This window comes from Melanotaenia boesemani, chromosome 15 (genome assembly GCF_017639745.1).
Source record: "Melanotaenia boesemani isolate fMelBoe1 chromosome 15, fMelBoe1.pri, whole genome shotgun sequence".
Lineage (NCBI taxonomy): Eukaryota > Metazoa > Chordata > Actinopteri > Atheriniformes > Melanotaeniidae > Melanotaenia > Melanotaenia boesemani.
Window position 1 is genome coordinate 1,425,317 of NC_055696.1, and position 14,450 is coordinate 1,439,766.

A 14,450-nucleotide genomic window follows, 5' to 3' on the forward strand; every position below is an offset into this window, starting at 1 on the left:
TGGTGTTTATTTGGTGTTGGAAAGCCTTCACAGAGCAACAAGCATGCAGCTAGGAATTCCAAAAAGCTTCTGTGAGCCTAAAGAAGTAAGCTTTAATCATTTATAAGGATGTTCTGGTGCTCTCACGCCTCCTCTAACCACAATCTAACGGGGTATATTCATAAGAACCAGATGTATCTACACAATTTATCTATTGTACTGTTTAGAGGCCTGCAGCCAGGCTGGTGCCAGTTCTTGTGATTCTTCTATCGCTCTCAGCTTTATGTTTACCAGGAGGTGTGGGCGGAGAGTTGCCTGTAAATAAATGGAGTGTCCCAGACTGCTGAAGTCATCACCCCACCCACACGGTTCACCTTAACCCCCTTTACCCTCAATACCTTTTGCTCCTCGTCAGCAACACCTCCTGAGACGTACTGGTGTGTTTGTCAAAAACGGTGATAATGGCCTTGCGTGACCGCTCTGCTTCCCTTGATGCTTTGAGAAATCAAACCAAAAACAGAGGAATCCACATATGTTCATTTTTAAGTGAAGGATGGCTTGGTTTCAAACCATGACTTGGACTGTAGTGTTGATGTCCGCGGGCGAAAAATTCTAAAGCTGCTCTGTAAACAGTAAACAGCTCAACAAATGCCAAGACATTTACATATAAACACATATTTTAATTCATGGCCATGAATATGATTCTGTCCTTCATCAGCTAGATGACGAGACAGGGTCAAAAAGTTCATTTTTTCTATCATTAATTGTATCAGTAGATATTTCAACCCTCTGATTTCCATCTTAGGTAAATGTGGTTCGGGTTAAAAAGGCTCCATTAACTGGTAAATATAAGCAGGATGACTTTTTCCTTTGAGGTGGTGTCTTTGTCAGGCTCTCAGATGTATGATATAAAATGACAAAAATGTGCTCAGTTGGTTATTTAATTTCAACCTATTCCTTTAACGCTGCCAACTTTCATGCCCTCAGGTGAAACCAGAGCGTCCAGGGCTGGTATTCTCCTGACTGGAGCATTTGCTACAGGCTCTGTGAACCAGGTTTTGGTGGCGGAGCGCAGCCTAAAGTCCTCCTGAAGGACCACATGACGAGTTCAAAAGTGCCACCCATCTGTCACTTGAAAGGGCCCCGTTCTCAAAGCACAATAGAGGCCGAGGCTGTAAACAAATGTACAGAAGATGTGTGGGTCCAGTCTTGTCCTGTAGCTTGTTGTTTCTGTTGTGATCCCCCACCGTGAGCCGGACACCTGGGGGTGATGGGATTTTCACCTGGCTGATGTGAGGCTGAGCTGAACCCTTTCACTTCTTAGAGGAGGCTGCAGAAGATACATTATGTTCATGTTATTTGTCAATAATCAGCTGGCATGCACAACCCTTTGCTGTTCATTGTAGATAAGAGGTAGAAATAAAAACCAGCCGCTACGGGTTTACTTCACTGATTGTTTCCATTTGAAAAATCTCCTTGAAGTTCTTGCTTTATTCAGTAAAAGATGGCTGTTAATCAAACTCCTGCTCCTAATTTAATTGGAAAATTATTCATGGTTAATTGGGTTTATTGGATAATAAAGACCAGGCAGTGATGAAGCCACCTGAACAGAGAATTAAACCTCTATTAGTTTATCTTTGTGGTTTTTGTGTTTCTGTATTTTTTTACCCAACACTTAAAATACTAAATGGAAGAGATTAAATTATATTTTTTTTAGCTTGGCAGTGAGTTGATTATTTTTCTCCCAATTATTTAATGAGATCTCAACATAAAAACTGCACTAAAATGTACTACTTTATCTTTTGGAATATTTGTAATTGCACAGGATTGTCCTAACCTAGTTTTGCGTTCCAGCAGGAGCATGGGAGGACTTTCCAAGACATAATAGTAACTCTGCACCCATTCAGGCTTCTGGGTGAAAGTGGAGCATTATTCCCTCTTTCCCCACTGAGTGTCCTGATTCATGATGCTGGCTTAAACCTCTTGAGATTGGAGGGACAATGGCCCAGCGAGAAAAGATTCTTTTCTCAACACCATCCTCCATTCACTGCGCTCAGATTTTCTTTTTTTTGTTTTTCAGAGGCAACAGGTTTACTACATAAGCATTATACAGTTTGCATTAAAAGTTTGGGGGTTTAAAAAATGTCTTTGGGTTTTCATGACATCCCAACTTCCAGCTCAGGCTCAAACCTCATATATGTTAGACTGCAGAGTGCATTTTGGAAACCTGGAGCTGTAAGTGAAGTAGGAATCCTCACGGCTAAAGCTGACTACAGTGACAGTTAAAAACTATTATGTAACATTATCTCCGTAAAGCTGGTTTTCATCCGAGATGTGGATTATCTATCAGAACTCAGCTCTGAGTCTGCTGCTACACTACATGAGTTATTTGGTTATAATGAACCACAGAGCCCCCCCCCCACCACACACACACACACACACACACAAACACACACACACACACACACACATCAAGGGGCTGCGTGTTGATCCTAGCTCAGGAATGGAGGGCCTGTGTGTAAAAAAGTTTGTCTGTAGACAGGCCCGGTCCTGCTGGAAGCTTCACCTCCTACACACACTGACCTTGTGCCCATTCACAACTGACTGCCATGTACAACCCGCTGAGCCTCTGGAAGCAGGATCTTAGTCCTGCGTATTGTAAATAATGTACATGCACACAGAGGGATTTATACAGCAGGTCCTGTTTGGAAAACATATGGAAGCAGGTTCCCAACGAAAGAGGGCTTGCTGTGGTCTATGTCTGCCTCAGACGGCATGACAGCACCTGGTCTGCAGTTCCCAGTGGAGCAGACAACAGTGCTGAGGCCGGCTGTATTAGCCATGTCTGGACAACAGATCAGCGTTACCTTTAGTCGGAATCTGAGGGAAACTATACATTACTTTCCCACAGCTGGCTCGGCAGTATATCACTTACAGCGTGGTTAATATTCCAGGAAATCAGACAGTGCAGGAAAACTATGTAACATTAGGCAGCTTTTCCTTCCTTTTAAAAAATGATTTTTAAACAAAAAACACTTTGTGTCTGTATCTGGAAAACCCCAATATCCTGTCCCGCTTCCTTATAGCACATTTATCATTTATTAGCACAGAGGCCGTATTAATAAATAAAATATGTGTTTAGTGTTGTAGTGAAGTCAGAGAATCGTCTTTGTTTCTAAATTGCAACAATGTCAAAATTTGGCTAAAATGATCTTTTATTTCTCGCTGTGAGATAATATTTCCTTAAAACATCGCTTCTGGAACAGTTTTTAGGACTGCAGTTTACAGACTGCAGAAAGACTGAGCAAGCAGAGATTTAATCCTCCGTTTGCAGTGAATGCACACACACACACACACACACACACACACACACACACACACACACACACACACACACACACACACACACACACACACACACACAGAGAGAGAGAGAAAGAGAGAGAAAAACCTGAAAAGCAAAGAGCATTCTTAGTAAGCTGTAGAAAAATGATTAATTTCCCTGACTTATTTCAGAAACTATCCCCTTATATTCAGAATACAACATTAAACAAATATCACATAAATGCCTCACAGTGGCATTTTTAATTCTATTGACACTGAAGGGTTTCAGTAATTAGCATGAAATTATTATTTAATAGAATTTCTTTACTAATGGTTAAATTTGATGTTTACTTATTTCCAGCAATAAGTATTATTTCTATACTTACGGCTGGATTTATGCAGAAACTTGTTGGATTTTGTTTTTGGAGCAAGAAATACTTTTTTAATTTGATCTAAAACATAAATTATGCAGACATATTTAATATTTTTATGCCAAACACTATCTTTTTAAAATGACTGGTGACATGATGGTTAATGTGAAACTTTATAAGGCACCACAAAGTCCTACTTTCAGGAGTTTTATTAGAGTTTGATAAGCTAATATTGACGTAGAAACCATAAAAACGTCATTTAAAGAAGGTCAGAGTATGGACTATTCATCATCTCAGGCTTACTGTAAGTCACTCCAGCTCTCTGTGGAAATATTAAGGAGCTATTCCGGCCCGCAGCAGGATAACAGAATCCCGGAGCAGCCGCGTGCTCCAGGTCCCGGTGCAGCCAGCTCTCTTATGCTAATGCTGGTCTGACATCAGCAGTGAGATCAAAGCGGGGCAGGGGTACTTTAGAGCTCAGTCTGCCCCCACTCAGCTCACTCACTCTCCTCCACTCCAACCTCTCTGAGACGCACACAAGCGCGCGCTGACAGACTGCTCTGATACCATGCGTACTACCTGTCCGGAACCATTTTACCACCGCGTGCTGGATTTTACTCATGCATCTGGCTGATAAGGACACACACTGCTGGCTGAAAGGATATTTCCACCTACTGAGACTGGACTTTTTCTCTTGTGCTGAGCGAAGAAAGCTGAGCGTCTGAGGTGAGCTGGAGCTCCGACTGGAGGAAAAAAGTCGGGCTGCTGTTTGAGACCAAAGTTTTCACAAACTTTCAAGGAGTGAAGTGTGTTCGTAGAGTTTAACTTGAACTGTAAGAATGGATAAAGTACTTCACGATTATAGGCAGATTTAGGCATTATTATTATTATTATTATTATTATTATTATTATTATTATTATTATTAATAATAATAAACTATTAAATGTAAGCAGGTTACAAGATCATTTTGGAAACCTTTTGCTCGAGTCTTTTTTATGAAGACTTTTGTCTTTATTGGTAAATAAATTAGTAAACTAATAAAACTAAAACTTAGTGGTTTATTGTGTTGCTTGTCTCAGCTTGATGAGACTATAGATTGCAAAGAAAGAGGACAAACATTGGATAGTGAGTGTAAAACGCCTATCTGTAGTTTTTATCTTAAGCAAGAGCTGTTTTGGCCACTAACCACATCCAAATGGTACAAATCTAACATAAAGCAATAAAAAAGTCTTAATTCTTAGTTTTTACTTCGATAATTAGTGCTAAAGTCATTAATTTACTCTGTGAAGCTTGAAAAGCCGCAGGTCGCTCGGTGAGTTTCACTCGGTTTATTTAAATAATCAATTTGAGCGATTTTCACAGTTTCTAAGACGTCTCGGCCAATCAGGGACAAGGACCAGAACTGTCGCTTCAAACAAGCCCATTATCAGCTACCTGTCGCCCCTTCAAAGGGGGCTTCTTATCAGCTGCTCCGAGGTTTATCAGATAAAGCCCCCGATGCCTGCCCCTCATTACTGCCCTGATCTGTGCTGGTGTCCCGCTAATGTGGGCCAATCTGAATTCTTAACATTTTCCGCGTGAAGGACGGATGGCACCAAATTGAGACTAAAATACGCTTCTTATAGGACACAGAAATAGAAAACAGGCCCTGTTCGTCTGAATGCGTCTGACGGAGATGAGCAGGAGTTCATGGAGTTGTAAATCCTGAAATTGAAATAATTCAGCTCTCTAATGCAACGTGAGGAACAAAATCTACCAGAGACTGTGATCTTTGATATTTATGAGTGTGTGATTTGTTTTCTCTTATAACTGATAAAATAATAACTAGTAAAGTAGTAGAATAACTACACTTTACTAAAACTTATCATAATTAAAGATATACAGAATTAGTCCTTTTATGAACATGCAAACTTTTTATGTTTTGCTGCAGCTGCTTTTGTTTCTGGGATGTTTACTGACTTGTAAAAAGAGCTTGTAGGAGCCATTACTGAGGATTTTCTTTACAGCGTGTTGAATGCTAACCTTAGAACTATATTAGTGAACTGCCTGGAGACTCTTTCATGAGAAGCACAGTCCTGCTCGTGTCCAAATTTTCAACTTTCATGTAACATGTGAGATTGTTCACAGGTAATGTTCAGAATCTTTTGCATCACATACGTCAGTGTGTGGCTTGTAATGTTGGATATATTTTAAAACGATTGATCTAACAATTCGTCACCTTCCTAAAATAATGACCTAAGTCATTTTTTTTACAAAAAATATTTTTTTGCCTAAATGATCTTTTTGTGGTGCTGGCCACCTCTGATGATGTCACCAACATTCTCAGATGAATAGATCAGATTATGAAGTGTTTATCTGAGGATATTGGTGACATTATCAGAGGTGGCCAGCACCACAAAAAGATCATTAAGGCAAAGAAATTATTTTTTGTAAAAAAAGGATTTAGGCCATTATTTTAGGAAAGTGATGAATTGCAAGTTTGTATAATTGGTTCTACACAGTGTTCATCAAGCTTTGTGAAACATTCCCACCGGCTCGCTGTGCAGTCACTCATTTCTTTTCCTCGATTTATTCCAGGATTCTGAGGAGCGGCTGTGCCATGAGAGGTGACTTCTGAGCTTGAGCCCAGCAACCTTTTGTATTTCTGTCCTGTGAGCTGGAGCCACTGTTCATCATGAGGAGAAACTCTCACATCCTGCCTCTTGGAGTGCTCACGGCTCTGCTGCTGTCTCAGGTCTGCTCCGGCATCAAATGGCTGTAAGTATTCTCTGGAGGGCCGCCATCTCATTCTGTAAGCCCATCACCATCTTTACCCCACTTTGCATGTGAACACTGTTAAAGCAGATGATGTAATGAGGATACCTGGTATTGTTTACTTCATGTTTTATGGAGTGTGTGTGGGGGGGTGGCTGCTTGGAAATGGTCCCACTATTCTTTAAGTTTCTGCTGTGTGTATATTGGGAATGTTTATGCGATCAACAGTAAATTCAGCATATGAATGGAAACCTCTTTGTTTTATTTCATGTTAATACAGGCTGAGTGAAACTAGAAACGTGTTTCATGTCTAAGTTGCAGACTGACATAAAAAGCGGCCGAAAGCCAGTTGGCGCCGTGGTGACATAGACAGCGCCAGTGTTGTCACTTCTTTCTGTGTGTAGTCTAGTTAGGCCTCAAATCATAAAAATAGTTGACTGTAGAGGGAAGCTGTGATGCTGTAAATGCGGATTGCTTTTACTGTGCACCACACTGTTTTCATTGTTGAGTAAAGGCAAACAATCATTTTCGCCATCGTTTTGGAAAGCCCAGAAAATTCCCAGGTTGCTGTTTTTTTTAATATGTTCGTTTCCGTTGAATGTTTGGTATTCTTATGTTGATATTCGTGTATTGCATATTTTTTATCAGACTTTTTATCTCTGTGTTTTGTGTCAGATTGTTGTGCAAGCTTACCGTTTGGCATGGGCTCTATCTGAACGAGAAGCTGTGATACACTTCAGCAGATGTGCCCTCGAGGACTAGGATGGCATACTAAATCTGAGAAGTCTTACAGTCTTGATAATGCACAGCGGTACAATGCAAAACAGATGCAGCTGTAAACACCTGTGAGTGCTGGGTTACTACAAGCCCAGCGGAGTCATAGCTTATCGTTGGGCACATAGTGGCGGCCCCACGGCCTCTAATGCAAAACAGGCCAAGGTGCAGGCAGTGTTGCCTGGTTCTCACGAACTCTTAGCAGACTGCAAGACTCAAAGAGCAGAGATCAGAGCTAACCTGCCCTCTCGTGTTTTCTCTATTAAGTAAATCCCCAATAATTTAGAATAATTTAAATCAAATATGTGAACCGTTTAGTAGTGTGTAAACAGATGATTCACATCAAACCGAGGCCACAGAGGACGATGCTTCCTGCGGTGGAAAATTCAAATGAGGGATTTCTATGCAGTTTCTCGACTGTATAAGGTTCTGAATTTAGCAAGGCTTTTATATTTTTGGCACATCTTGAGGCCTCTTCAGTGCTTTAACAAAAGCGAAGCCCTACGCCAAAAAGGTGTCACTTGTATTTTGTGAATCTGCAGCTGACTTTTCTCTGAGCTTTTCACTGTGATAAGACGGCTGTTTGCTGTGTCAAATCCCAAAACATGTCCCTGTTTAAGGCATTTTCTGTGTGTTAAAAGCTGATGTGCCTCGCAAGCTTGAAATGTGTACACAAGAAAGTCAAATTGCTGACACAACACAGCAAATAAAACTCACATCTTTGTTGTTCCTGTAAAAAGTCATAATTTCACACAACTTGATTTAGCAAGAATTTTGTTTCCATAATCACAATAATTAAAAGGATGTGTGTATAATAGTGTATACTGACCAAAACTTTGTTTGTTTGGCCCTCTTGCAGAGCACTTTCACACACTCCTGCCTCCTTACACATCAACCAGACCCAGCACTGTAAGCTGCTTCCTGGCATGGTGTCCTCCCAAGCTCAGCTGTGCCGCAGTAACCTGGAGCTCATGCAAACCATTATCCAAGCTGCCCGCGAAGTCAAGAAAACATGCCAGAAGACCTTCGCCGATATGCGCTGGAACTGCTCCTCCATCGAGATCCCTTCTGATGGCCAGAAGTATCGGCCAGACCTGGACAGAGGTAGGATCATTAATAGTGTAGAATGGTGGATGTTGGGGGAACAATTAAGTAAAAAAACCAACAGTTTTTTTAATCCACACGATTCTGTTTAAAAGACCTTTCCACTATTTTGCTGCTAGCAAAATTATTCCGTCATGTATTTAAGAGCAGTTTGCTCCAGGGATTTGAAGCTGTGATTTGGGATAGTAATGGGTTTGTTAGTTCTGAAATCCTCATTGTTCTCAGACTGCGTGTCTGTTTGCACTGCAGCTTGACCTAAAAGTTTCTATCTCCAATAAGACCTTGAATCAGCCAGAGACGGTTGCTGGTCAGGAAGAGAAAGAGGGGGTGGGGTGGGCTTAGGTACAGCGCTCCCTAAAATGGGCACGGCTGCCTTTGGCTAAATGAAGTCTGCATTGGACAGGAAATGGCTCATCTCTGTCCAGGCCCGCTTTGATCTAACCAGCCCACGGTCATACATGATTTCTTCCCTTACTTCCAATTGCTCCCATGCTTTAACATATGTGCTCTCCGTGTATGCACATCACCACCAATTACATCAGCGCTCACTCTCCATTACAGTGTGAGTGCTGATGTTTGAAAGATATATTTTATATATTCGGTTTCTTTTTTCACTGTGGCCCAAAAAAAGCAGAGACTTGAAAAGAAACGAGGCCGGCAGGCGGAGAGGTGCAAAATGAGGGGGAGTGCTTTGAAAAAATTCTGTGTATGCTTTGGATTATGTTGGTGGTTGTTTTTGAGGATTTTTATGTAATAATGGTTATATGGTTGTTTAAAAGTTAAACACTATACACGCAAAGCTAATGCATCAGTTTATTACTTGTTACATAAAATGATGAGAAACAACGAACTGGGCAAAATAAATAAAAAAAAAAAAAGAAGCGAGTAAAGAGAAAAGTTTCTCAAAGCAAAGATAACTGGTGGTATTATGTTGTAAAATATTACATATTAAATGACAGATTCTGTAGCTGTAATTCTTCAACAAGTGTTAGCTGAAAAAACTCATTTAATTATCTTGTAATTTTAATTTTGATCAATAGATGACTGTTTTTTAAGGGGTGGGGTAATCAAGTTAAATGGTAATAGCAGATTCTGTAACTGAAACAATATTTTTTTATCTTTTATAATTTGGTTTTTGTTGTCTGATTTCTTCAGGAACACGGGAGGCTGCGTTTGTGTATGCCCTGTCTGCAGCAACCATCAGTCACACCATAGCACGAGCGTGCACTTCTGGGGATTTGCGGCTGTGCTCATGCGGTCCGATTCCTGCTCAAATCCCAGAGCCCGGCTATCGTTGGGGGGGCTGTGCTGACAACCTGCATTATGGCTTGATGATGGGCTCCAAGTTCTCTGATGCTCCCATGAAGATGAAGCGCTCAGGATCGCATGCCAACAAGCTGATGCATCTACACAACAGTGAAGTCGGGAGACAGGTATGCAGTCTGAACAGATCTTTCTATCCTAAAACAAGAGTTAACATATAAATAATCTGTCCATACATCATAAGTTTGTCTCTATGTGATCATGTTTAGGTACTGAGAGAGGCACTGGTGATGAAGTGTAAATGCCATGGTGTCTCTGGATCCTGCTCCATAAGGACCTGCTGGAGAGGACTCCAAGACCTCAGGGAGATTGCCATGGACCTTAAGACCAAGTACCTGTCTGCCACTAAGGTGGTTCATCGGCCCATGGGGACACGCAAGCAGCTGGTGCCTAAGGACATTGACATCAGGCCAGTGAGGGAGAATGAACTGGTCTACCTACAGAGCTCCCCGGACTTCTGCATCAAGAATGAAAAACAGGGCTCTGTTGGCACACAGGACAGGTGAGACCACCAGGTCACTGCACTATTTGACAGTTGAGCTTGATTTATGTGTGTGTGTGAGGGTACGTCTTCATCTGTCTGCATTTCGACTCAGAGGAGATGGTTCGTATTAAACAGACTGAATCTATTCTCTGGAAGAGAGGAAACAGCATGTAGCTGCAAGAACAATGCTAGTTATTATAGTAGCATGAAGAGCCGATTTTTGTTCAACAAATATGTGCCATTCATAGAAGACCGATCGCAGTTGTGATGGTGTGTGTATGGACACCACCACATGTAGTTCAGTCTGTGGGGAAGTGCACGCTACAAGAAGCTATTGCGTAAGCTATGACATAGCAAACATGGCTCTACATTGATTCGATGTTCAAGAATAAGCTGTCTTTTAGTGTTTGTGTGACAAAGAGGTGGATATTGGATAGTAATGATACCGCAGTTGTTTGCAGTTAGATTTGCGAGCATGAGTCACATCAGCGCCAGACTCCTGCAGCAGACAAAGAGGAAATGACCCATCCTGAATGTCTGCTCATCCAGGATGTTGACTTAAGTGAAGTGCTGCCATGCCTGGTGGCACCATTTACTTTACTGGCTGGCTGATAACAACCAGTGTCCCCTGAGAGTGCGTCGTCTACGGCTTGTCTGAGCATGTGCCACGGAAAAGGCCACAGTGAATGGAGTCCTTGTGCTGCTATCTGACACAATTACTAATGCGGTTATTCTTAGGACTAAGGGTACTCAAGCTGATATTGATTTGAGATGGCTACAGAAACAGGGATATAGTTAATGGCTGCAGAAAGATAAAGGTTTACCTACATCTTTCACTTCAGTACTCTTTTTGAGACGTTGACGTTTTGTGTAAAGTTACCGTGTAGCGAGGAGCCTGTAAGTCAAAGAATCAGACTTGGTTGATTAATTCTTAGAAATGCGGCAAAAATATGCAGCGTTATCTTAGAAGCTTACTGTTTTTATTGTTCCATTTTCAAAGTTAGAAGGCAGGATGGCTTCTTGTACTTTCTCAGTCAACTCTGTAACTGTTAACTTTCTTTGTCCAAACCTGAACTCCATTTTTTTGCCTGTATTACACCACTTGTTTTACTAGAAACCCTTCACTTTATATTACACGCATTTCCATCCACATCTATCACAGCCCGCTTTGATGGCTCCAGAATACCATCAGGGTCATGCTAAGTTTCTGAGGAGCATAGAATTTTGTAGGTTGCTAGAAATGTCATACGTCTCATGACTGCTAAATCATGTGTCCCTAAGCTTTACACCACTTACCACAGATAAGCAGGACAGGCTTCATGCCAAGGACAATCACATCCACTGCAGTCTGATAAGGCGACAGCCTCGCAGTCTGCAACGCTACAGCTTTATTTCTATTATTACATAGCCCACTGCTGATTTCTTGTTTGCTAGTGGACTTTTTTTATTTTCATTTTTACACGTTGACATGATTCCTGAGCCACGTCTGAGAGCAGTAGTAGTTTTTCTTGTTAGGGATAAGGAAAGTGAATTTTAGCTGCAGTCCCTAATAGATAAGGTGTGATCACTGATGGAGAAGTGTGTCTTGTCTCTGGTAAGAGTCTGTACTTTAATCATAAATTACATTACAATGTCTCTCCTTGAACCTTCTTATGTGAACCATCAAATTTGCACTGCTGTCTTCTCACTCCTGACAAAACAGAACTGTGTGGGGGTTTGCCAGCTCCCACCAATGTAATAAAGCAGTCTGACACTCTCTGTGACTCCTGTCCCTCCTCTTCGTTCTCCTTCGCTCCTCCAGCAGCAGTTCGTTCAGCGGCTGTTTCACCTCGCTGGTCATTAACACTCCGCCATCATAAAATAAAGCAATTATGTGCAGAGGGCAAGTTAAAGTGAGGGAGGGTCACCCTGTGTATTCAGTGTGATTTATGACAGAACTATTCTTTGCTCATTCAGGATGCCCCGGGCCTCTGGAATGAGAGGCTCCAAAGCACCCATTGCTCAAAGACAACAAAACAAAAAGAAAAAAATGTTTGGGAGAAAGAGTGCACAAAAGGTTAAAGCCCAATAGTCGGTCAAGCACTTTTGGAAAAGACTATTGTAGACAGACGGCAAGACTGGGCAAAAGCTTTTAGAATGAAGCTTTAAACTAAACTCTGTTAGACAGGAAGGCAACATAGAAATGTTTTTGGTTTCATATCAGTCTAAAACTGCGATGCAAATCAAAATAAATGTTAAAACATCTTCTGCTTTTTTTCAGGCAGTGCAACAAAACGTCCGTCGGCAGTGACAGCTGTGACCTGATGTGCTGCGGCCGTGGCTACAACCCCTACACGGAGAAGCTGATGGAGCGCTGCCACTGCAAGTATCACTGGTGCTGCTACGTAACCTGCAAGAAGTGCGAGAGGATCGTGGAGAGATACGTCTGCAAATGAGTCTGTGCTTTGCAGGCCCCACCAGCAGCCCTCTACTTTCCAGCCAGCCACCCATGGCTACAGATTAACCCAAGCACAGCAGTACAAAGACGGCTTACTTTCGTCTTAAGCTTTAGCATGCGCATCTCGGCAAGAAGTGATCTTTTCCATTATCATTTTTGTATCAAATCTCCAACTTTCCAATCGGGCTTCGAGGTGTTTTTTCCTGCACAAACCTGGACATGGAAAAGCGTGACGACAGTGCAAGTTGGTTCATGTGAAGACCACCATCCTCCTGAGTACTTTCTTTTTCATGTTAATAATTATAACCTCCACTTTGCTCCCCTGAGAGGGAAACTGAAAGCCTGTTTTATCATATCTCTAATAAAAAGAAATAATATTGGGTTTTATGCTGGAGGATTCTTCAGACTTATGTTTGGCTCCATTCCACGGAGAGAGTTCTCATGGATCCACTTTTTTATTTTTTAGGTACTATTAAAACATTTTTCCTCTTCAGAAATGGACAACTGAGGAAAAAGGAAGACAAAGGGAATCTCAAGTACTTTTCAATCATGGAACATTTTTGTGGTTGATGTTTTGGACTCTGAAAATGTGCCCTGTGTGGATCATGACGTGCCTGCCTCCCTGTGGAAAGAGAGAAGAAATTTAAGAACTTTGTGAAATGCTGCATTATCTCTTTTTTGTCTGACATGCAGCAGTTCAAAATATATTATATTTTTCAGAGCATATGAGCTGAACTCATGGATTTTGTAAACCACTTTTGTGTGGATGTATATACTGTTATTTTGTATACTGAAATAAAGAAAGAAGTATTTATAAAATATTCCATAACCTCTAAGACTTATTATTTTTAAATTGAACTTCATTCAGTTTCATAAAACCCTAAAAAACCACAACTTATAGTGCACATTGGGAGCAAACCAGTTCAGCACAGCATGTAATAGGTTGCAGGGTTCAACCTGCCAATCTACTGGAATTGTACTTTGAATACCCAAACCGTGGAAAGTGTTTGTTTGGACAGTCCATCTCCTCACAAAGGCCATTGTAAAAGAAATTGTGACACTCCTACCACAGCTTTGACCCTCGAACACCCATGTCTGACAGCCAGACCTCAAACTGACAAACATTACAAGCAAAATAAGACACATAAAATTCATTTAGGGGATGCAGATTTTACATCCTCATCAGCTAAAGTTTTCATGATTTTACACTGGCAAACAGCTTTGCAGACGTTGAACTCATATGATAGAACCCAGAACAACTAGCACATGCTGCTGGAGCTGTCACACCAAAAATGGTCAAAACTACCCTGCATATCCTGATAAAAACCAAGCAAATGTAAATCTGAATTTAGCTGTTTCTATGATCCTAGACTTGCTTCCTAGCTGTCCCTTTCCTTTAATTTCATTTTTAGCTACAGATGTGGGTTAAGCAGAGCTGATAAGTCAGATCTATTTCAGGTAATGAGGAGAAATGTGACTCCAGATCCAAAGCCAAGACCCAGCATACACAAACTTATCTGATCTTCAAACTTGGAACCAGAGAGAATGCATGATGACAATATGACAGAGCGTTGTATCTGAGCAACAACTTCTGGGATGTTTTATAATGATAAAGTTTTCAGTAGTGCATGCTGTTGTACAGCAGCAAGCAGACACAGCCAGCTCACAGTGGGCTTTGGTTTGGGGGCAGGGAGGATCGGCAGTGTGCAGGTGAGGGGGAGGCGGCTCTGTCTGCACACAGGCCTGTCCGTCGACAGCCCCAAGGACTCTTTAGTCACTGGCATTCCTAAGCCTGGCATTTGGAGAAAATAGGTTGAGTCCACCCACTGCTGTCTGTCACAATTTTCACCACTACAGAAACATGAAGCCTCACCTGCTGATTGAGAACATGCAGCACAA

General features: G+C 41.5%; 1 protein-coding gene across 1 annotated transcript; it reads left to right on the forward strand.

Moving 5' to 3' along the window:
• Nucleotides 1-4,184: 4,184 nt before the first annotated feature.
• On the forward strand, nucleotides 4,185-13,353 carry wnt11 (wingless-type MMTV integration site family, member 11). Its single transcript, XM_042007457.1, has 6 exons — nucleotides 4,185-4,400; nucleotides 6,253-6,432; nucleotides 8,063-8,307; nucleotides 9,463-9,740; nucleotides 9,840-10,132; nucleotides 12,375-13,353. Exons 2-6 carry the CDS (start codon nucleotides 6,350-6,352, stop codon nucleotides 12,547-12,549), a joined length of 1,074 nt encoding a protein of 357 aa, XP_041863391.1. The 5' UTR covers nucleotides 4,185-4,400; nucleotides 6,253-6,349; the 3' UTR covers nucleotides 12,550-13,353.
• Nucleotides 13,354-14,450: the final 1,097 nt, after the last annotated feature.